Source organism: Salvia hispanica, chromosome 4 (assembly GCF_023119035.1).
Source record: "Salvia hispanica cultivar TCC Black 2014 chromosome 4, UniMelb_Shisp_WGS_1.0, whole genome shotgun sequence".
Taxonomy (NCBI): domain Eukaryota; kingdom Viridiplantae; phylum Streptophyta; class Magnoliopsida; order Lamiales; family Lamiaceae; genus Salvia; species Salvia hispanica.
Window position 1 is genome coordinate 47,315,556 of NC_062968.1, and position 20,868 is coordinate 47,336,423.

The window sequence follows — 20,868 nt, forward strand, 5'->3', positions numbered from 1 at the left end:
TTATAAAACTAATATATAAAAGTATGTCACACATTCTACCAACTTCTCTACCTACTTTCCTTCATAAAGTCAAACAATTTCCAAAAAAACGTGTCGGTCAAATATGAGTCATTTAATGGCAGACGGAGGGAGTATATACAATGGAGTATCAGCGTGGGACTCCATATTACAATTACCTATCATACTATAAGAGATTTGTCGAGCATGTAAAGTATTCATAAAATTTAATATGTCGTGTATATAATCTGTACTTAAAAATTTGATTTTCCACAAACATTATAAGCCATACATCTAATTTAAAAAGTAATTGCACTTAACATATAAGTATATAGATATGTGAGTGTACATACAATATACTAATAATAGTAATTAAAAATAAAAATATTAATCGAGTGAAACGAATTATTTTTCAGCCTCCCATAAAAAAATCATAGCCAGCTAACAGCGTATCATTTAAGGGTGTGTTTTTTTTGGCAAGGAGGCGAGTGAGTATATTAGTAGAATTAGGAATTGAAAGAGGCAAGACGTTAACTCTTTACCTACTTGTATGGTTTGCAGTAAATAATAGCAATAGCATCATAATTACTCTCCAAGTTTTTTTTACCATAAATATTAATCTATACCTATAGCTCTATCACTCTATACCCATATTGTACATATCTATTTATGTTTACCTATCTATACTTTTTCTGCAAGCTTTACTATTTTACATATGTACATAATGTTTCGTTATTAATGGAGTATTAAAGTTAGGACATCTTCATCAAATTTGATAATAATATACAACCCTTATTGATACCAATTTTCACTTTAGTCATAATTTTATGATCGTAGTACAATAATACAACTCTGTGCAGTGATGGATCCATATTTTATCAGTTACTACTACAATTTATCACTTGAAGATATATACAAAGGGTTGCGTTAGTGTCCTTTTATAGAATGCGTTTGACTTTTAAAAATTACCAGTTGGCAGTCTTCTAATTTGGTGGATTAACTGATATATTTTGAACTTGTTTAAAAGTATTAAATTGGGTATTTAAGACTACGAGTCTCGAGCGTTTAAATTTATTAAATATTAACTCAGAGATTAGGTTGCTAATAAATTTATTTTTTACTGTTTGAATGTTTCTTGCACTCTGTTTTGATGTTTTCACTCATGGATTTGTTGAGTAGTTGTGTTGTTAAGCCTAACGTTGTTATTGAAGCGAAAGGGAGTACTTTTTGTCTTTAAATTTATTATCTACTTAATATTTAATGATTTAAATGATCATTTATCCACTCATCAGATGAATAATATGTGCTACTCCGTACATGTATTTTATCAGAAAATAATTTCATAAAAATGCATTTGTTTGAATCAAGGAGCTTGTCATTGGAGTAGTATGTGATTGAATGTTGGTTATATTGTGTTAGTATATGTATTATTAATAATGAATTAAACAATTGTTAATTTTATTATAGAATATTAAAATGAGAGTAAAATGAAATAGTGGAATGCGGAACACATTTTCTAAATATATAAGTAAACTGAAAGTGTAATGACAGACAAATGTAAATAGAAATAAAAAAGTGAGAGAAAATTTGTATAGAAATTAAATTATTTTTGGTGGAAGGACTAAAATAGAAAAAAAATCTAATCATTTTTCATTGATAGATAAAATATATAAAATTATAACGTAAAAGCAATCTCTTGAATATAATTTGATGCGAGTAGAGTTCATATTATATGAGGCTTACCGGCTTAGAGCATCTCCAACTATTTACACAAAATCCAACTCATTTTAGTGTAAGTGTCACATTAAATATGATTTTACTCCAACCATTTATACGGGATTTATATGTCTTAGAATTTATATCATTATACGGGATAGCATTTATTTAGTTACATTGGAGTCCGTATAAATAAGCATCCTTGTAGCATGAGGCCTTGCTCCAAGCAAACGGTTCATTCACCATTGACCTAAATTTCTATGAAATAGTATGGAATGCCTTTCTCTAAGAATGTACGGTATTAATCAACAGTATTGGATATAGAAATTATATTACTTACATGTATGTGATGAGCAACTAATTCTCGTCCAATAATTTCGATTTCTTCTTATGAAGCCAGATGCCAAACATAAGTAAAAACTCGCTATATAACTAATGACAGTAAGCTACTTTTTTGAACTCTATTTATCTCAGTATGAGAGAATTAACATTTAGTGATATCCCAAAGGAGCTGGTGCCTCCCTCAACTCCTTCCCCTGATGATGAATATCCTGCGTAATAAAATGGAGTTTGTTACCGCGGTACTCTCATGGTTTCATAGTAGATAATGTTAAAGATATATAGTTTTGAAACTCACGGAAGCAAAATGGTTGACGTCACGGTGGTGAGCTTCATCAGCGCGGATGACAGTGATAACATCCTTGAGCGTTGCATTTTTGGGAAGTCTCCAGTAATCAATTGCAATGGCAGGTGCTGCAACATTCTCTATTGCACCACTCTCGATATCCTTCAAGTACTCGGTGTACGAATGTATGGCCTCTTCCTCTAGATAACCCACAATCCTGTGGGCCATTTTAGGTGACATTAAGTAGATTATGAAGAATCCATTGAAGAAGACGCCCTGAACAGTGAGGACCAGCAGCCGCTCGTACCACTTGGGCTTCACAAGTTCCACCATCGTCATCAGGTGCATCCTCTCATTCTCGGCTTCCTCAAGCAATGCTTTGATCCACCCCCCACTTTGCTGGAACTTACGCAGAGACCTAAGATGCAACAGCATTCCTCCCACCATACCAGGTACAGCAGCCACTGTTTCCAGCATCATTGCACGACACCCATACCGCCTCTGCAAATGCCATGCCATGTATCAGCTAAGATTAATAAATATATACCTGATGGCTACTCATATCCTCAAAATTAAGTTATACTCCTGCATTAACTTAGGTGGAAAAAAGAGCTACATTCGTAATGCCAATTAAATTCTAGAAACCCAAACCAAAGATGTATATAATCAAGTAACACCAGTAGTATCCATTAAATAAGCAGGGTCCTAAACTGAGGGTAACCAGTCTGACTAGAATTTTTCTCTAAATTCTACTCCATGTTTGCCAAGTTTAGAAGGTTGACAGAAGTTACAGAATCATAATATTACGCATATACTTGGAGTAAGCGCACAAGCTTCCTACAATATAAGGCATAAAGCATATCCAAGAGTTTTTTACTTCATGGGCTAATTTGAGTCGTGGCATATTTAAGCAATCTACTGAAACACCAATAAGAACTCTACTCAAGTCAAATTAATAAATACAGTAGACGATTTCCTGTAGTTCCCAGTGAGCATTATAATTCATGAAATTGGTGCAAATACGAGATGAAATTGCAGCAATGGGGCATGTATAATTACTTTGTGAACTGATTAAACTTTCTTGCTGCCTTTCACTCACAAATCATAACAAACTGAAGATTCTAATGCCCACACATTTCAGAAAACAGAGCATTTCCAGGAGAACGTCAACACCATGAAGGATCAGATAAAATAAAGGACAGCAAACCTTGAAAAACATATCCGTAGGGATTCTCAGAAGCTTCACAGTCCGATATGCTACTTTGTCAATGAATGTCCTTGGAACGTGGTGCTTGTGGAGATCAATTGATAAGTCTGCTGCATAAGTTTCCCATGGCTGCCAAATTGGAACGATTTCAGAAACCTCAACATCATATATTACAAGCTGAAATAAGATCTAAATACTAGAAGATGACAAAATTATTAGACTACTAAGATATTGTGATTGCTTATGCAGAATCTAGCATAACACAAACGCTGCATAATAAACTAACATAAAGCATTGTCCAAGTAACAAGAATGCCAAAATACTGATTGTCAGACCTGTCTTCTTTATCCCATGAAGTATTCAAATGAAACAATAGACTGTCTACAGTTTTTCCTATAGCAAATTAGCATAAAATGATTGTTTCTTTATTCTTCAATAGTATATCATATCTAGAATGGTAATAGTAGGAGGCAACACTTGCTTGGTGAAGTGGTGCGAAATCTCCAGGACCTGAGAATTGCTCCTAGCACCAAAAAATCACACATCGGAAGGAACTTGTGATGCCACCACATCCATGGATATACTAATCAAGTACCATTATTCTCATTATGTATCAGCACTGCAGTTGCAGCTTGCACCATGAATCCATGTCTCAGCAAACCGCACATTAGTGTGAGATACAGTTATATTTTATCCATCATCATAAAACAAGTTCCGAATTCTGATTTGAGACTGCATAAAAGTCATCTACCCTGATTCTACTAGGAATATGAATCATAGGTAACATCTGTTCCCCGAAACGAAAAAACTAAGCAGATTTCTAGATAACAAAAAAAGAACACGATTGCAATTCTCGCAAAACATGTAAAGTGGTAAATCAATTACAATGATTAAACTATACTTTATGGATAATCATAACCTCTGTAGCTTCTGGCTCATTGATAAAGCTGTAGCTTATAGCTCAAAACAAGGATCGGGGAACAATTTTGAGAAAAAACACTGAACACTAGCAGCATTTCATTAAAATCCAGACGGTAAGACACGCAAAGAGGTGTATCAATGATCAATTACAGTCACCCTAAGTCATCTGACAAATAATCGCAACAAAAAACACGAAATACGAGTAATAATTAATTACCATGAAACAGTTCCATGGCCACTCTGTGCCATCCTCCCTCGTAATCTTAGGTCTCGAAATTCCCCAATAGCTCGAAACCACCACGCTACCTTTCTCCGCCGGCAACTCGGTGTTCTCCACAGAAGATGAAGGCGGCGACGATGTAGGCTCCGCAGCCGAACTCATCATCCGCCTCCAGCCTACCAACACCGCGCTCAAACCTTCAACCTGCGAAAGCAAAGGCCTCCCCGACGCAGTCGCCACGTAGCAGCGGCAGTTACCGCCGGCTAGCGCGCGCCGCATGAGTGATCTGGCGAGCAAGTGGTTCATTTTTCACAGTTGGCACACACGAAATGTATGTCACTCAAAATATTTATTTTCTAGATTAATCTCTGCCGTTGCGGTTTCTATACTTTTATAAGGCGATTCGGTGGAGACAGATATAATTACGTGGCTGCAACTGAGTGGTTGGTGTATGTGGATATGATGAGATTATTCAGAAAGATGAGACATTGACTATGTATGACCCGATAATTCGGGAACCTACTCAGGTTTGTTTAAGAAGGCTATAGACATTAGTACTAGTATTTCTTCTCCTCCAAGTCTGATGGAAAAAGTAAATGTTGGTAGACGTGTGTGTAGTCCGGATTCGAATTATCCACCACTCAATTCTTCTATTTTATCCTATAGCATTATACACACTATATTTCGAATTAAAATTTGTCTTTATATCCTATTAAAATTTTCTACAAACAACATAAAAAGCAAAGCATTCTACTATAATCTTGGTTTCATTTTTGGGTCACCACTAATGTGGCATGCGTTTGCACTCCTAAAGATAGTCCATAATTTTTTTTAAAGATAAATCGATAATTACATATGAGCATTTGAATTTTTTTTTAAGATAGTCGATAATTATATAGTACTACTATTTAACTTGTGATGGTTCTAATCTCAAGTCTATTAGATGAAAACGAAGTATCATATTAATACGTTGTACTAGTTCATTGTCAATATGATGTGCATGAGAGAAGATGTCATTTTTTTTACAATCAATATAATTAAACTCTAATTTCAGAAATGTCCCATTCCCATAGTACTTTTAAAATCCAGGAACTAAATTTGTCCGAAACCTAAAATAAGGACTGTTTATTTACTTCAATCTAATTTATAACACAAGGAGTAATTAACAAAGAAAATAAGAAACTTTTTCTTTCAAAAATTATTGTTCTTATACACTGCTGCACTAGCAACTTTTATTCTCTCCACGTGGCACGGAAAGAGAGATTACCGACAACCATGTCGAAATTTGTGTATCGTTAAACCCCTATCTTAAACCCTCTTTCTTGCTCAACAATTCTCTGCATAGAGTCAAAAACCGTCTCCTCAATTCGCTGACTCTAGTTTTCCATGTCGAACGCAGCCAACCCAAAGCTATGGGTGGTGATCGGCGTCGGCGTTGCCGGAGTATTAATCCTCGCGGAAGTCCATCGGCGTCGCCTCAAAGCCAGGAGCTCCGTCAAAGAAGATTTTGGAGCGTTTGTCGATAGGTTTCAGCTCCTTCCATTTCCTCATCCTCCGCCGCCCGCTGCTCCCCTCTCGCTCTCTGCTCTTACATTCGCGATCAATGACAAGTACTGTATATTACTATCATCAATTCTTCCTACATAATCTGCTCTGTTCTCATATTCCAATTAATAAATGCCTGATTGATGCTCATGCAAAATCTAGCTCATCAAAAAGCAATTGGGTGCTTTTAGTGCAAATTATGTTGCTAAAAACTCTTAACTCTTCTTTCATGTGGAATCCTTGACTTGTTTTTGTTGTGTAGTATCGATGTTAAAGGCTACGTGACTGGTCATGGGAGTGCTGATTGGAAGAGGATGCAAGCAGCCGCGGAAAAAACAGCATTGGTTGTAACAACAATGCTAAGAAATGGGGCGACTTGTGTGGGCAAGACAGTCATGGGCGAACTTGGTTTTGGGTATTAGCTTTTTACCTGACTCTTATTCTTCTTTTGATATCTGATTCAATTTCAAATGAATTGATGCCAAGGAATGTGCTTGATTCATACGGTATGCTTGGATTATTGTAAAAGCCAATAATTAATTATTGCTGTTGGATAATGATTAAAGGATATTAGGGGAAAATAAAAGTTATGGAACCCCAGTAAATCCTCAATATCCTTGTCATTTTCCTGGTGGCTCTGCAAGTGGTTCTGCAGCGGCTGTTGCAGCCCGCATAGTAGATTTTTCTCTGGGTACGTTCTTTTATTTCCTTCGATTTACATCACTTATATCACCAAGTCTTTTGTTTTTTTGGCTCTTAGAATATATCTACATGTGTGTCTCTCTCTGTGTGTGTATAAGAACCATGTTGTTGATGAGCTACTTATTGTCTTATTGGTATTTTGGACATCACATTGTCTCCATTTTCTGGGTAACTGCAGAGACTTATGTCCACTTAAATTAGTACTACTATGGTTTATATTCTAAAAATATGTAATTTGTTGTAGGTACTGATACAACTGGTTGCATAAGGATTCCAGCATCATTTTGTGGCATTATTGGATTCAGGCCCTCTCATGGTACTGTATCTACAATTGGGGTGTCACCAAATTCTCAAAGCTTAGACACTATCGGTATGAAGCCTGCTATGTTTAGAAAACTGCCATTTCATCATTGGTTGCAGTTTCTGTTTGAATCATTGTAGTCCTCATTCATGATTACTTTGTGGGGATGGATTTAAGAATTACTATGTTATCTTCTATAACAACATGATAATGTTAACAACTCTGTTCATGAAAATTTATAATAATAGCATCGCTGCTTCAGGATGCTTGGCATCTGATCCACTGGTTTTGCATCGCTTGGGACATGCTCTACTTCAATTAAGTCCACTGGAGCCTAAGAGGACAAGAAGCATATTAATAGCTGATGATCTGTTCCAGCTTTCTAAGGTCCCTGTGCAGAAGGCAGTTTATGTTATTAGCAAAACAGTAGAGGCGTTATCTAGCTGTGAGTTCCATATTTTGCAATTATCTACTCGCGAACTTCTTCCATATCAAATTTTAGACAGAATATTTTGGTGAAGTTTTAAATATCATTGTTAGTATTTCCCTTTGAAATTATAGACTTTTACGTAATTAATACTCTAGTTTAAGTAGCTATACTTTCTTTTATGTTAACTTTTGCAGACCAGACACCTAAGCATATTAATTTCGGGCAGTACATCGCTTCACATGTTCCAAGCCTAAAAATTTTCTCCGAGGATTCGGCAGGGCTGCAAAATGGAATATGCACTTTGAGAGCACTGTCTTCTGTAATGCTTTTACTACAGAGGTATTGCTAAATGCATGATTTTTTTTTCAAAACCAGTCTGACTATGATATCTCGATCCACCTGCCAGAAAATGCTCATAGCTTATAATTATGTCACTTCTATCTGCAGCTTATTTAGCAAAATTCTTTTCATCTTCTAAAGAAGGCTGAGAAGGAAAAGTTCATTTTGTTAGGACACCGGATTGGCCTTAAATTCAGTTGCCGCATTACTTTTAGATTTTGTAGTTTAGTTTTTAAATCAGGCTTATTGTATTTCAGACATGAGTTCAAAACAAATCATGAAGATTGGATTAGATCAGTCAAACCAAAATTAGGCACTGATGTCTCGCAACGTGTTTGGGGAGCAATAAATACAGTCCAGGAGAATGTCAAGAGTCTATATAAAGTCAGAATGGAAATGCGAGCAGCTCTAAAGAGCCTCTTAAAGGTAAAAACTACTATTTGCAAGCCAGCTGATTGCTTTTCCATCTAAGAAGTGATGGAGATATCTATGATTATTTTGGACATATTTGCCATTGATGTATTGATGCTTTCTAGATTAATACGTAATATAGTGAATACTGTGCGTTCATTTGCATGATCCATGTTAGAGTTTTGTTAATAATAGATGCTTGAAGTTGTAAAGTGCAAACAATTATGCCAATTTTGTTGTTTGAAGTTGTGTTTTATCTAACTGGTTTTTATTTGTATGCTCAACTTTTAAGGATGATGGGATATTAATAACTCCAACAGTAGCTGATCCTCCACCCAGGCTAAACTCAAAAAAGGGTCTGCGAGTAGAGTTTTACGACAGAATGTTTTATTTGTTGAGCATTGCAAGTATGTCAGGAGGTTGTCAGGTAACTAATTTTCCAAGTTTCAGATGCTTCTTGATGTTCCTATCTATCTAACCTTCCCAGATGACGTTTGTCTGGTTTATCTATCTGTCATTCTCTCTCCCACCTGACAATTTGGTCTATCTTGTTTTCTGATGTTCAGGTTACCATTCCATTTGGGACACATGATGATAGTCCGGTTTCTATATCATTTATTTCATCTCATGGAAGTGATAAATTCCTGCTTGATACTGTTTTGGACATGTATCCAACTCTTCAGGATGTAGTAGGTACTATTTCTAGCTCCTTACCGTTACCATATATTAATGGTAACATGGATGCTGCTGAGCTTGTAAAAGAAAAGGTTCATTCTCTTAACTTACTTTTGTGTTTGATGCACCCAAATTCCATTTTTCTTCTTCTGCATCAGTCTTGTCTCTAATAATTTTTGTCGTATACTCCCTCCGTCCCATAGAAATAGGCCATTTGAGATCGGCACGGGTTTTAATGTATAATTGGTAAAGTAAGAGAGAAGGAGAAAAAGTAGTTGAAATTGTGTAGTGGATTGTGGGGTCCATAAATGATAAAGGAAAAAGGAGAAAAAGGTTTCCATAAATGGATATGGACTATTTCAATGGAATGGACGAAAAAGGAAATATGGCTTATTTCTATGGGACCGGGAGTATGATGCATGCTTATCATACTTAAATACTCGTAACTTCCCTATTTCTCTTTTTTTATCTATACTCTTCTTTATTTATATGTCATTTGGGGATTATTTCCATGTTGCAGGGGAATGCTTTTTATAAAGGTAAGCAGTGGAACAAGGCTGCAAGTTACTACACACAGGCGATAGAACTGAACAAATCAAATGCAACATATTATTGCAACCGGGCAGCTGCCTTTTTGGAGTTGGGATGGTGTGATTCTTCATGTACTTGGTTTGTTGTAGTCTGCATGATGTTTTACTGTTGAATTTATCTTCTAATACAGATATTTATGCAGTTTCCAAAAAGCTGAAGAGGATTGCAGCAAAGCAATTTCTCTGGATAAGAAGGTGAGAGCTAGATTTGTTATGCTTAGGACTTTGAATGTTGGCAGATGGGTCAATGTATGTGTCATTTTACGTTTTTCCATGTAAAATGCAGAATGTAAAGGCCTATCTAAGACGTGGAGCCGCTAGAGAATCACTGGGCTTACACAGGGAGGCTCTTCAAGGTTTGGCAACCAACTCATCAACCTTCACATTTGCTGTATACTAGTATGTTTTACATGTTCACGGCATTCACTTCCCGGTCATAGTTGTTGATGTTCATTTCATTGCCTCTTGTAGCTACCTTGTAAAGGATCATATTCTTAATTTTATATCATTAGTTTTATAATCCAAATACCTAGATCTCCATATATTAAACTGACTAAAGGATTAGAGTATAATTTTATTTTTAGCTGTTTCTTTTTCTTTGTTTGTTGATGGTTAAACCAACAGATTTCAAGCACGCACTTGTTTTGGAGCCTCAGAATAAGGCTGCTGGCGAAGCTGAGGAGAGACTGCTAAAATTGATCCGCTGAGGCTATAGAAGTTTTATCCGATTACTCGTGGGAATATTAGTGTTGATTCTTTCACGGAGGTCAAAGCGTATAAATTCTGATGAAGATTATGTATCGGTTTAAGTTTAGAAAATTCTGATCGAGCATATAATGAATGGGGCTTGATTAGTTTATAAATTTTGGTCATTCCTGCAATTATTTACATAGTTTTAAGTGGATTGATTAACTTTCTGTTTAAGTGTCGATTTACAGTGTTTTTTCTGTTTGATGTATGCATAAATAAAAGAGGAAAATAGTTTGAGAGACAAATGTGTATATAATGTCAGCAGAAATGACAAAAAAAACAACCTATGTTTTCCTACAATATTCGTTATATCAATAGAAAGTTGAGAGTTGAAAGTTGTTGAGAGGTTGAGGAGGCATTTGTGCATCCAAGTACGTCTTAAGGACAATGATCCCTTTCTTGTAGGCTGGCTCAAATACGGCTGCTCTTTTTTATAAAAAAAAAAGGCTCATAAAAATAAATTTACACACAATTAAACAAAAAAATTGTGTTGTTGACCTGCAAGATGAATCTTCCGCCTTTACAAAAAAAAATGAGCAGCAACATTTTTTTTAAGTGTTGTTGACCTGCAAGATGAATCTTCCGCCAGAAAAAAAAAATGAGAAAAAAATCCGACCTACCGGATTCGAACCAGCGACCTAAGGATTTCAGGCAACAACTACAGTCCTCCGCTCTACCAACTGAGCTAAGGTCGGATGGTATTTACAATTCAATAGAATAGATATATAAACAATATAAAACAACTCAAGGGGAGCAGCCAGCCGCCAGCGGATCCATACGCCAAACAAACTAAAATGTCAATTACTACTATTATAATTCCGGTATGCCAAAACTGCATAATAAGTTATTTACGTATGAATTGACTCTGGCAGTATGTATCCACATGACCATGGAAACAAGGGATACATCATGTAGTTGTACCTCAATTTTTGTTTAGTGTTGGATTTGAATGCACATGATTCCTTCTGGGTATTTGTTACACGTCAATCATTTACATTGGAACCGACTAATGCAATGCAAAATTGGCTTGTAAATATTCTCTTTACTTCGAATATTAATGATTTTACATAGTCGGTACACTAGGATATTCCCTGAGGTAAAATTACTTTTATTTTTTTTATCGTTCCTCGATTTGGAGTGATCATCCACTTCATACTTGTGATCACTGAATAAAAAGAAATTTTGGAACTAATTGCAATGTTTCATTAATAGAAACACAAGAAATTTTAAATCTAACCTTTGGCTCTAGAATAGAAACACAAGACATAGCTCATTTTTCATTAATCAATCAACAAACAATGTGCTTACAATATTATTTCTTCAAAGAAACTAGAAAACGAAATCATAACCAAAATCCAAGATACGTTAATCATTAATGCAAGAGCTCTTCCTTGATAAATTTGTGCAAATTCAAAAAGGAAGAGCCATGAGGCGCAGCAGCCTCCTCTGCTTTCCTCTTCCACTCCAAAGCATTCCTCTTCATCTCCTTTCCCTTATCCCCATCCATCATCTCTCTCACCAGCAACTCCACCTCATCTCTCTTCACATTGTTGTCAATCTCCATCCCCGTCCCCCACTCCACGCAGCTGTACCGACAATTCGTCTGCTGCTCCGCGAAGAAAGGCCAGCATATAACCGGCACCCCGCCCACCACGCTCTCCAGAGTGGAGTTCCACCCCGCATGCGTCAAAAACCCCCCAATGGCCGGGTGGCTCAGCACCTGCTCCTGCGGGCACCAGCTCACCAGCATGCTTCTATCCTTGGTCTCCGCCACGAACTCAGCAGGAAGCATGGCTGACTCCCCGGCCACGATATCCGGCCTAATGATCCACAGGAATGGCTTCTTGCTGTTGGCCAGCCCCCAGGCGAACTCGGTCATTTGATCAGCGGTCATGACGGTGATGCTGCCGAAGTTGACGTAGACTACTGACTGGGGCGCCATGGTGTGGAGCCACTCGATGCATTCGGCCTCCTCTTTCCAGAGGCTGGAAGTGAAGGGCTTCAGGGTGTCGTCGTGGATGTGGTTCATCATCAGCTGCAGAGGGCCTACGGTGTAGACACTCGGGAACCGGGCTGAGAGTGCGCAGAGAACGTCGTGCTCCAGGGAGTCGAAGGTGTTGAGGATCAAGGCTTTGGCTCTTGGGATTGCGGCGGCTTCTTGGATCAGGAATTGGAGCATGGTGTCTTCGCTATCTGTGGTTCTGATGAAACTTGGCATGTCGCGTAGTCTCATGTTTTTCATTCCTGGAATCCAGTCGATTCTAGTCTCCAGATACCCGTCTGTCACTTGGCTCATATCTGCATGTATGTAGAGGAGTTTGATAAAAAAAAAAGAAAAAGAAAGATAAATAAACAAAACACGATAAACAATACAGTAGTACTATTTTTTTTGTTATATGACTGTCCATGCGTTCGTTGCATTGTAAATTAGTACTAATACTTCATCTTATAGTCTCATATTGACTCAGCTCAAATTTGAAGAAATTGCTTAACTTTATGAAGGAAAATCGATGGAAATAATTAGTAGAATGTGAGTTCCAATTAGTGTGATGATTTATTGGATTATGGTCTTCATACTAAAAATGGAAAAAATAAATAAGACTTGAAATTGAAATAAGAAATAGAGGAATTAATATACCTTGAAGAGGTGTATATCCCTTCTCCACGAGATCCTTATAGTGCACATACGCCAGGAGACCGCAGGCGCTGGTGGTCCAGAACAGCACCTCAGGCAGCCCCAACCGCTCCGCCGCCTTCAGCGTGAAGCTCATGACGCCGTCGGAGACGATGCAGCTGACCGGAGGAACCCCCGCGCCGGATGCGTTGAGCTTGGCGATGAGGTCGCAGAAGGGCTCCAAGCAGGTGGTGGTGGTGGAGACGCAGAGCGAGGGAATGTCCTGAGTGGCGTCGGCATCGGAGGGCGGCAGCCCGTCGGGGATGGTCTCGAAGCGGAAGTCGGGCAGGCCGGCGACTGCGGAGGGGCCGCGGGAGTTGATGAGGCGGCGGTGGTTGTACTCGGTGTTGACGAAGGTGACGAAGAAGCCGCTGTGGTGGAGGAGCTTGGCTAACTTGAGCATGGGGTTGACGTGGCCCTGCGCCGGGTAGGGTATGCACACCACGTGGGGTTTCGATTCGATTTTCCAAATGGAACCCATGGCTTTATTACTTGATACAATATTACAATTGATGTTGAGGTTGAGGAGATACGAAATGATACGATTTATATTAGTGAAATACGAGTATGATTGATTGCATTGAATACTTTTTTATTCAGTAATACCAGTTGAAGATGGACTGCTTAATAATATTCTATGTACTCCTACTACTTTAAACCTTTCTAGTTTACACAGCTACATCTTTATATTATTATATATGATTGGGGGGGAAACGTTGAAGACTCGAACTCCATCACGCCGCCTACCACTTGTCTTTCCCTTTCTCTCTCATACTTCAAAAATGTTACTGTCTTCTTTCCGGCATCCAACAATTTTAATTTCATGGAAGCCGCCGCTTTAATTTAGTGCCATATTTCTCGATTCTTCATTTTTGCCTCTCTAACGAATTTTATAGCATAATAATAGTACTTGTGAACTACAGATTCAATCGTCACAAAGTTTTAGATGAGCTCCGTTGAATGACCTGAAACCATGCACGTCCTCTTCATATGTACTGCATTAATCCAACTAAATTCTTTAAATAGGAACTTTTGCAGTGGCGACAAAGGAGCCAATAAGTTATAGGGAATGGAAGAGCCATGGTTTTATGTTCGAGTCTTTTTGGTGTTAGCTATGACATGGACGGTAAAAAAAATGCGAGAAAAATAATTAGATGATGTGTGATAAAAATTATAGATATACTCCTCATTAACACCAAAGTCGACGTCTAAGTATCCGATTATATTACTACTATTAATAACACTATTCTTAATTTGACGACTAAACGAACTATAGTACTGTCTAGTTTTTTATCCGCCTCTACACAAATGTGAATCAAAATCTTGCAATATTATTTTGATATTTTTTCTAGAAATCTTTAATCATAATACTCAACTATAGAATTTAATTGGTTGCAAAGAAATAAATCGAAGATACTACATATAGTATGGAGTATTATGTTTTTATAGTAAAAAATAAAGTTTTAAAATTAAATTTCTTGATATTATATTAGTATATATTTACGCATTTAACATTACATATATATCTACATAAACTTTATTCAATCAATGTTTCAAAATAATTAAAAATTGCAATATAAAGACTGGATTCCATACACATTATTTAACTATGAATGTATTTAGAAAATAATTAGGTCTTAAATAATACTCCTAACTATAACCAATTTTTAACCCTATCAATATTCAAGTATCGTCTATTGACTATGACATTAATTTTTATGAGTATCTATTTCTCAAAGTATTTTAAAATTCTTTAATTATAAAAAGTTGAAGAAGGAACTTTTCTTGTATGTCACAAAATTAAGTGATAATATTGAAGGTCAAATTATATTTAGAAAATTCATCTTAAATATATAGTAAAGATATTTATAAAAAATATGAGTATGTGATATGTTTATTATAAAATATGTACCCTTCAAGGTATTGAGCGTATTTTCGTTCGAAAAAACATGGAAATAGTAAAAAAAGTACTTCGGTTGATATTAACTCATAGTTGACGATCCTCAAATGATATTTTCAAAGTTCACAGACTTAAAATAATAGTTTGACAAAGTTCATGGACCATAGAAGATGTTCCATCAAATAGTTATAATATGTAATAAATAATTAAGAAAGTCTTCATAAAATTTCCAACTTATGAATTTATGAATTATATTCAATTATTATACCAATATATAATAATTATTTTGTTTATTATTTTGTTATAAACTAACAATATATTAAGAAAATTTTAATCTAATTATTAAAACTATGCATTAGATATAAAACTATTATTATAATTAAATACTAGGGATGTAATCAATTGCTAACTAATTACCAATCCCAAATTGAGACTAATTTTCAACCATTAGATTAGAAGATCTTGTGGTTAATATGATGTCAAGTGTAATATATTTTAAATTTAAATAATTATTAATTAAATTAAAAGGATATTAATGTCAAATCTATATGTAGTAATTATAACTAACTACTTTCTCTCTCCTCAAAATCATCTCAAATCTTTAAATTTACGTAACTCTCTCAATTTAAATTATTTTTTCGCAAAAAAATATATCAAATTAAAGATAATTTAATAAGGATTCCAACGAGATCTCAATTGCATATGTTCCGACGACGTTCGGATGATGAAATTTGATATTTTTTATTTTAGTTTTCGTAAATGTTGATAACCAGATTTTTATCAACAAATACATCAAAAAATCTCAATAAAACCATGTAAAAATTTCAATAAATATGTGTTGATATTTTCTTGTACTAATGTTGATATTCTTATATCATATTGTTGATATTTGTAATACACAATGTTGATATAAAAAACACCCACGAAAATTATCATATGATAACATAATGACGATATTACCCTTTTGTTGATATTTTGTCTACTATTTATTGAGATTTGTGAACTTTAATCCCATCCACTCATTTTAAAATCCAAGGGTGGATATTTAGTCTTGATTTTGGATTAGGGTGCTATAAGCATTAGAATAAGACCCTTAAATACTAATATTAAGTTATTAATACTAATAATAAGTTATAATTAAATTCAATTTCAATGGACTGTCATATGTAAAGTCAAGATCTCACTTTTACGGCCGTTTTGTTTGTATAATAATAATAATAATAATAATAATAATAATAATAATAATAATAATAATAATAATAATAATAATAATAATAATAATAATAATAATAAAATATATTTGAAAATATGTCAAAATAGTAATCAATTACAATTCTAAAAATACAAAGAATTATACCTACTCCCTCATTCCACAGTAGTAGAGTCATTTCATTTTCTGCACTTGTTTTAAAAAAATGATACTAATAATAGTTAATTAAAATGGAGAAACAATAAAGAAAAAGAAATATATCACAACTTCTATTGCATTAAGGAGTTACTTTATTTATTTTTTTGAATAAAAAAGTTAATTACGCACATATAAAAGGAATCATGATCAATCATATTGGGGTTTATTTAATAATTTTATTACTTTATTATCTATTATTAACATTGTAATTTAAGGTATTGTAATTTGTGAGGCCTTCTTACGCGCTAGCTAGTTATTTTAGATTAAATAAGTATTGCTACAATAATATACTACCTCCAAAAAAAAAGATAAAGTTGTATGATATGTATTTTAATACACGATTGGTAAAGTAAGAGGGAATGAGGAAAAAAGCGATAGAAATAGTAATAGTGAATTGTGGGCTACTCCACATTATTAGTGGTGTTAGTAATATTTAAAACTTTCTATTTTTAGAATTGATCTAATATTGGTGGATGATCCAAAATGATAAAACTAGTCTTTTTTATTATACGGAGTACCGGAGGTAGTATATTTTTTGATAAAATCAGCTATACCGCAAAACAATTGATCAAATAAAATCAATTTAACTTGCTGAACTTAATCATATTTAGATTTAAAAAATCATTTATGGCTGTACTGTTTATAATTATATTTTTTATAAAATAGTAAAAATAATTATGACAAACAATAAGGATACTATGAGAGAAAAAAAAATCATATGTCATTTAAAAATTAAGAATCTTATTAGGTTTATCCCGTCGAACAAAGCAGAAAGTAAATTAAGGTTTTGATTAACCACAGCAGCCAGCAATTCTTTGCTGTATGCGAATGCGATGGCCTATCTTTCTTTCTTTCGGATTATGATCTGTCAGGGCAATGGGAAAATAAATTAATTTGTTATAGCATGTATTGAGCCCATAAATGTTATATTTGAACCCCATCCAAAAAAAAATCTTAGTTTTTCATTTTTTCTTTGTTAAACTTTTATTTTACAAATTTTGCATTAAAATGTACTCCATGTTATACTAGCGTAAAGATAATTTTTTTAGATAAAGATAATATAATAATATTTGAAAAATAAGATTTATTTATAAGTCAACTATATGCGATATGGATTTATAAACAGCTTCGATTCCCAAATCAATAAAGACGTTTATTTATTTGTGCATATCTTTGTGGCCGACTTGATTTTATTATTGTTCTTTCCACTTTCCGCAAGTTGCAAATTTCAATGATGACATTTTTATTACATACACATTTGGAGTATCAATGCACTAGTATTTTTTATTTCATGAGTATGGTGTGTACCTCATCACTCCAACAAATCATATGCTTATATTCGTATAAATAAAATAGGGAACATCTTTTTAAGTCCACGAACTTTGCCAAAGTATTATTTTAGGTCTGTAAATTTTAAAATTTACATTTTAGGTCTATTAACTATAGGTTAATATCATTTGAGGTATTTTGAATTTTATTTGGACGAAAATGCCCTTAAGACCTTCAAAGATCAATTTGGACAATTCTTTCGCCAATCATCTTGCGTCAGAGACATAGAATCCAACTATTTTTAACGGCACATTTTTATATTTAAATTCAATTTAGATGTTAATTGATCTCCATTTTGAAATTCATCTCCAAATGACAATCCAAATTAATAGCTATCTAATTTCAAAATAAATAAACTAAATAGAATTCACTCATCACCTATTGCAAGTTATTAAAATGCAGATTAGATTAAAAAAATAAAATAAAGTATCAAGTCCCAATTCATTATTATTAAATAATTAGTCATCTAATAATTGGAAAACTATCACATACTCCCTCCGTCCCATTAAATATGCAACATTTGGGAATTGACACAGGTTTTTATGTAATGTTGTTTTATGAGTTAAAGAAGAGAGATGAAAAATTAGAGATAGAGATGTTTTCATTTTAGGAAACGTTTCATTTTTAGTGGGACAAACTAAAAAGGAAAACGTTTCATTTCTAATGGGACAGAGGGAGTATTTTTTACGGTAAATTTTTATTATATTTAAATTCAATTTGGATGGTAACTGAATTAAATAGTAGTAAAAATATTGTTGGGTTCTGGGTCTTTGACGCAAGATGAGTAGCGAAAGAATTGTCCAAATTGTCCTTTGAAGGCCTTAAGGGCTTTTTCGTCCAAAAAAAGTTCAAAATACCTCAAATAGTATTAACTTGTAGTTCACGGATCTAAAATGATATTTTCAAAGTTCACAGACCTAAAATGATACTTTGGCAAATTTCATGGACCTAAAAAAATGTTCCTTCTAAATAAAATTAATATGATTAAGTTCTTACATCATATACTAGTAAATTTTCCACGGGCAACCACGGAATCGCAGATACAGAACATGTTCGTTGTGTAGTGAAATTAAACAAAAGCACTAAACTAAAGATTGAAATGGTAAAAAAAAATGAGATGAGATGAAGTACTAAAAAGTTGATAGACCATATACCAAAAATGGTATGGCAGATTGCGAATTTGATATTTTACTTCTATGCTGAATTTTGTGACTTGTGGGAGTATACTTTTAACGGCAGCCCAATATTCTAAGAAAATGCTGTTTTTATATAAATTTGTTAAAACCCATATTACTAAATTAACAAAATCAAAATTATAAAATTCGAACCCCTAATCTCAGTTTTCTGTTTTCTCAATCTTTACACCTAACTTTCTCCGGATTAATATGCGACTTAAAAGGCTCCATTAAGATAATGCACGTCTCTTTTTCATCTTAGAAGCTATCATTGTTATACATAATATAAGAAATAGTAATCACAGAAGATTGATGTTGAAAGTCAATATCTGCAAATTATTGAAGGAAAAAATGCAAGTAATATTTAATAAGAGAAACGTCGAGAATCACATTTGATGTTTCGCTGTATTACGTGTGATAAAATAAGTTAAGATACGATAGCTTATTTTATAGACGTAGTAAATATATTCATAAATTAATGCAGTTGCGGGATTTGATTGAGTTCTCGACTCCATTTCATATTTGTGTTCGGATTTTGAAGACAAACAAAGTACATATTCCAAGAAAGACAGCACAGATCCATTAATTAACAAGCTAATTTTCTTAGTTTCAAATCTAATTGATTATTTTATGTGATACTACCATCCAAAGTAATCAATAAAAAAATGAATGGTCAAATATCCATGATCCTCCTTGATACAGGCTAAATAAGAGAACTCATTCGAAAAAACTAGTTTCGACAGAAAGGTCATTTAGTCTATATACCCTATATTAGTAGTTCTCGCAATTGATGTGGAAATTGAATCTGTAACATTCCCCTCCCCAAAGACTAGCCTAGCCGAGAGAGAGTTCATTTAGTCTATATGCCCCACATTAATTGTTCTCACAATCGATGTGGGAATTGAGTCCGTAACATTCTCCTCTCCAAAGGCTAGTTTAGTCTATATGCCCTACCAGACGTGGCCACGGTTAAAAAACCGCCGGTTCCGGTTCGTCGAAAGCTTGAACCGTAACCGGCCCGGATACCGGCTATCCGGTTCCAGTTTAACCTGTCACACATCAACCCTTATGACGTATGCACTTACTATAAATAAATTCAAATATTTAAAACAAATAACCACATTTCGAGTATATAAAGCGCACATATTATATAATTTCAAAAACCACTATTTATCAAGTACATATTTCAAACATTCTAAAATTGTAATGGGACTCTCTCACCACTCTATATACTATATATTTATCTACATGCAAAAATGATGAGGATGAGAAGGTTTCCAAAACGCATCAGCCGCCGAACCTGATGATACGTGCAGTTCCTACGACCCACGTCAACCAAAAGCTTTACTTATATCTTATTCCTGAAAAATAATAGTGGTTTAATGAGCCACAACTCAGTGTATATAAACCTTATCTTTAATTCCACATCCCAAAAATCAAACATTTTCTTTAACCACTATTTATAACAATAATCAACAAATAAAAAATAATTTCATACCGGTATGCTTATGTCACTATGTTCTGTTTATTATTCTGTGATAGTTCAAGTCTGGTATCTACCCGGGATTTCCAATATGCCAATATGATTTGACCCGAAGGTCCCACTATGATTTGACCCGTAGGTCCCACTGTGAATTGACCCGTAGGTCCCAATATGATTTGACCCGAAGGTCCCACTATGATTGACCCGAAGGTCCCAATATGTCCACTGTGATTTCAGATCCAGGACGAGACTATCACAGATCCTCTTTAATCAAATGATTTATGTAATTCCAATATCATATGCAAAACATATCTATTGCACCAATCACATATCCATATCATATTCCACCACATAATTCCAATATAATATACTATTAATATATTTATTGCACCAAGCATATTTCTCCATCATCACCACTAAACACATATCATATCAATATCACATCGTATAATCTAATTATTCATTTCAAC

At 34.5% G+C, this 20,868-nt stretch overlaps 3 protein-coding genes and 1 non-coding gene across 7 annotated transcripts; 1 reads left to right on the plus strand and 3 right to left on the minus strand.

Annotated features, from left to right (window-relative positions):
• Positions 1-2,014: 2,014 nt before the first annotated feature.
• LOC125220711 (ubiquinol oxidase, mitochondrial-like) lies at positions 2,015-5,052 on the minus strand. Of its 2 annotated transcripts, XM_048122861.1 has the most exons (5): positions 4,684-5,052; positions 4,027-4,068; positions 3,546-3,674; positions 2,351-2,839; positions 2,015-2,264 (listed from the first exon to the last, which is right to left on the minus strand). In XM_048122861.1, the coding sequence occupies exons 1-5, from the start codon at positions 4,990-4,992 to the stop codon at positions 2,205-2,207; spliced, it is 1,029 nt and encodes a 342-aa protein (XP_047978818.1). In that variant the 5' UTR covers positions 4,993-5,052; the 3' UTR covers positions 2,015-2,204. The 2 variants fall into 2 exon arrangements, with proteins under 2 accessions (XP_047978818.1, XP_047978819.1); XM_048122862.1 differs by lacking the exon at positions 4,027-4,068 and having other exon boundaries at positions 4,684-5,050.
• A 950-nt stretch (positions 5,053-6,002) lies between these two features.
• LOC125220710 (outer envelope protein 64, mitochondrial-like) lies at positions 6,003-10,563 on the plus strand. 3 transcript variants are annotated; one of them, XR_007176354.1, is made up of 13 exons: positions 6,003-6,296; positions 6,494-6,646; positions 6,798-6,922; positions 7,178-7,303; positions 7,497-7,679; positions 7,859-8,003; positions 8,261-8,429; positions 8,707-8,841; positions 8,981-9,181; positions 9,610-9,751; positions 9,823-9,874; positions 9,966-10,035; positions 10,304-10,440. XR_007176354.1 is itself a non-coding variant. In XM_048122860.1 (13 exons), coding segments are annotated over exons 1-13 (1,755 nt in total). In that variant the 5' UTR covers positions 6,004-6,072; the 3' UTR covers positions 10,305-10,563. The 3 variants fall into 3 exon arrangements, 2 of the variants coding, with proteins under 2 accessions (XP_047978817.1, XP_047978816.1); XM_048122860.1 differs by having other exon boundaries at positions 6,004-6,296; positions 9,610-9,737; positions 9,966-10,078; positions 10,304-10,563; XM_048122859.1 differs by having other exon boundaries at positions 6,005-6,296; positions 9,610-9,737; positions 10,304-10,563.
• A 476-nt stretch (positions 10,564-11,039) lies between these two features.
• On the minus strand, positions 11,040-11,124 carry TRNAY-GUA. Its single transcript is given in 2 exon segments — positions 11,040-11,075; positions 11,088-11,124. It is a non-coding gene; the product is annotated as a tRNA-Tyr (tRNA).
• Positions 11,125-11,680: 556 nt separating this feature from the next.
• On the minus strand, positions 11,681-13,608 carry LOC125219433 (7-deoxyloganetin glucosyltransferase-like). The gene is made up of 2 exons (XM_048121407.1): positions 13,068-13,608; positions 11,681-12,727 (listed from the first exon to the last, which is right to left on the minus strand). Exons 1-2 carry the CDS (start codon positions 13,582-13,584, stop codon positions 11,802-11,804), a joined length of 1,443 nt encoding a protein of 480 aa, XP_047977364.1. The 5' UTR covers positions 13,585-13,608; the 3' UTR covers positions 11,681-11,801.
• Positions 13,609-20,868: the final 7,260 nt, after the last annotated feature.

Bases quoted from the DNA above. Each gene is read 5' to 3' on its own strand.
- LOC125220710 (XM_048122859.1), top strand. From the start codon at position 6,073: ATGTCGAACGCAGCCAACCCAAAGCTATGGGTGGTGATCGGCGTCGGC. The intron at 6,923-7,177 runs GTACGTTCTTTT...AATTTGTTGTAG, and splicing joins CATAGTAGATTTTTCTCTGG to GTACTGATACAACTGGTTGC. The intron at 8,430-8,706 runs GTAAAAACTACT...TCAACTTTTAAG, and splicing joins CTCTAAAGAGCCTCTTAAAG to GATGATGGGATATTAATAAC.
- LOC125219433 (XM_048121407.1), bottom strand. From the start codon at position 13,584: ATGGGTTCCATTTGGAAAATCGAATCGAAACCCCACGTGGTGTGCATA. The intron at 12,728-13,067 runs GTATATTAATTC...ACATACATGCAG, and splicing joins GGGATATACACCTCTTCAAG to ATATGAGCCAAGTGACAGAC.
- LOC125220711 (XM_048122861.1), bottom strand. From the start codon at position 4,992: ATGAACCACTTGCTCGCCAGATCACTCATGCGGCGCGCGCTAGCCGGC. The intron at 3,675-4,026 runs GCAAGTGTTGCC...CCAATTTGGCAG, and splicing joins ATTTCGCACCACTTCACCAA to CCATGGGAAACTTATGCAGC. The intron at 2,265-2,350 runs GTGAGTTTCAAA...TTTATTACGCAG, and splicing joins ACGTCAACCATTTTGCTTCC to GATATTCATCATCAGGGGAA.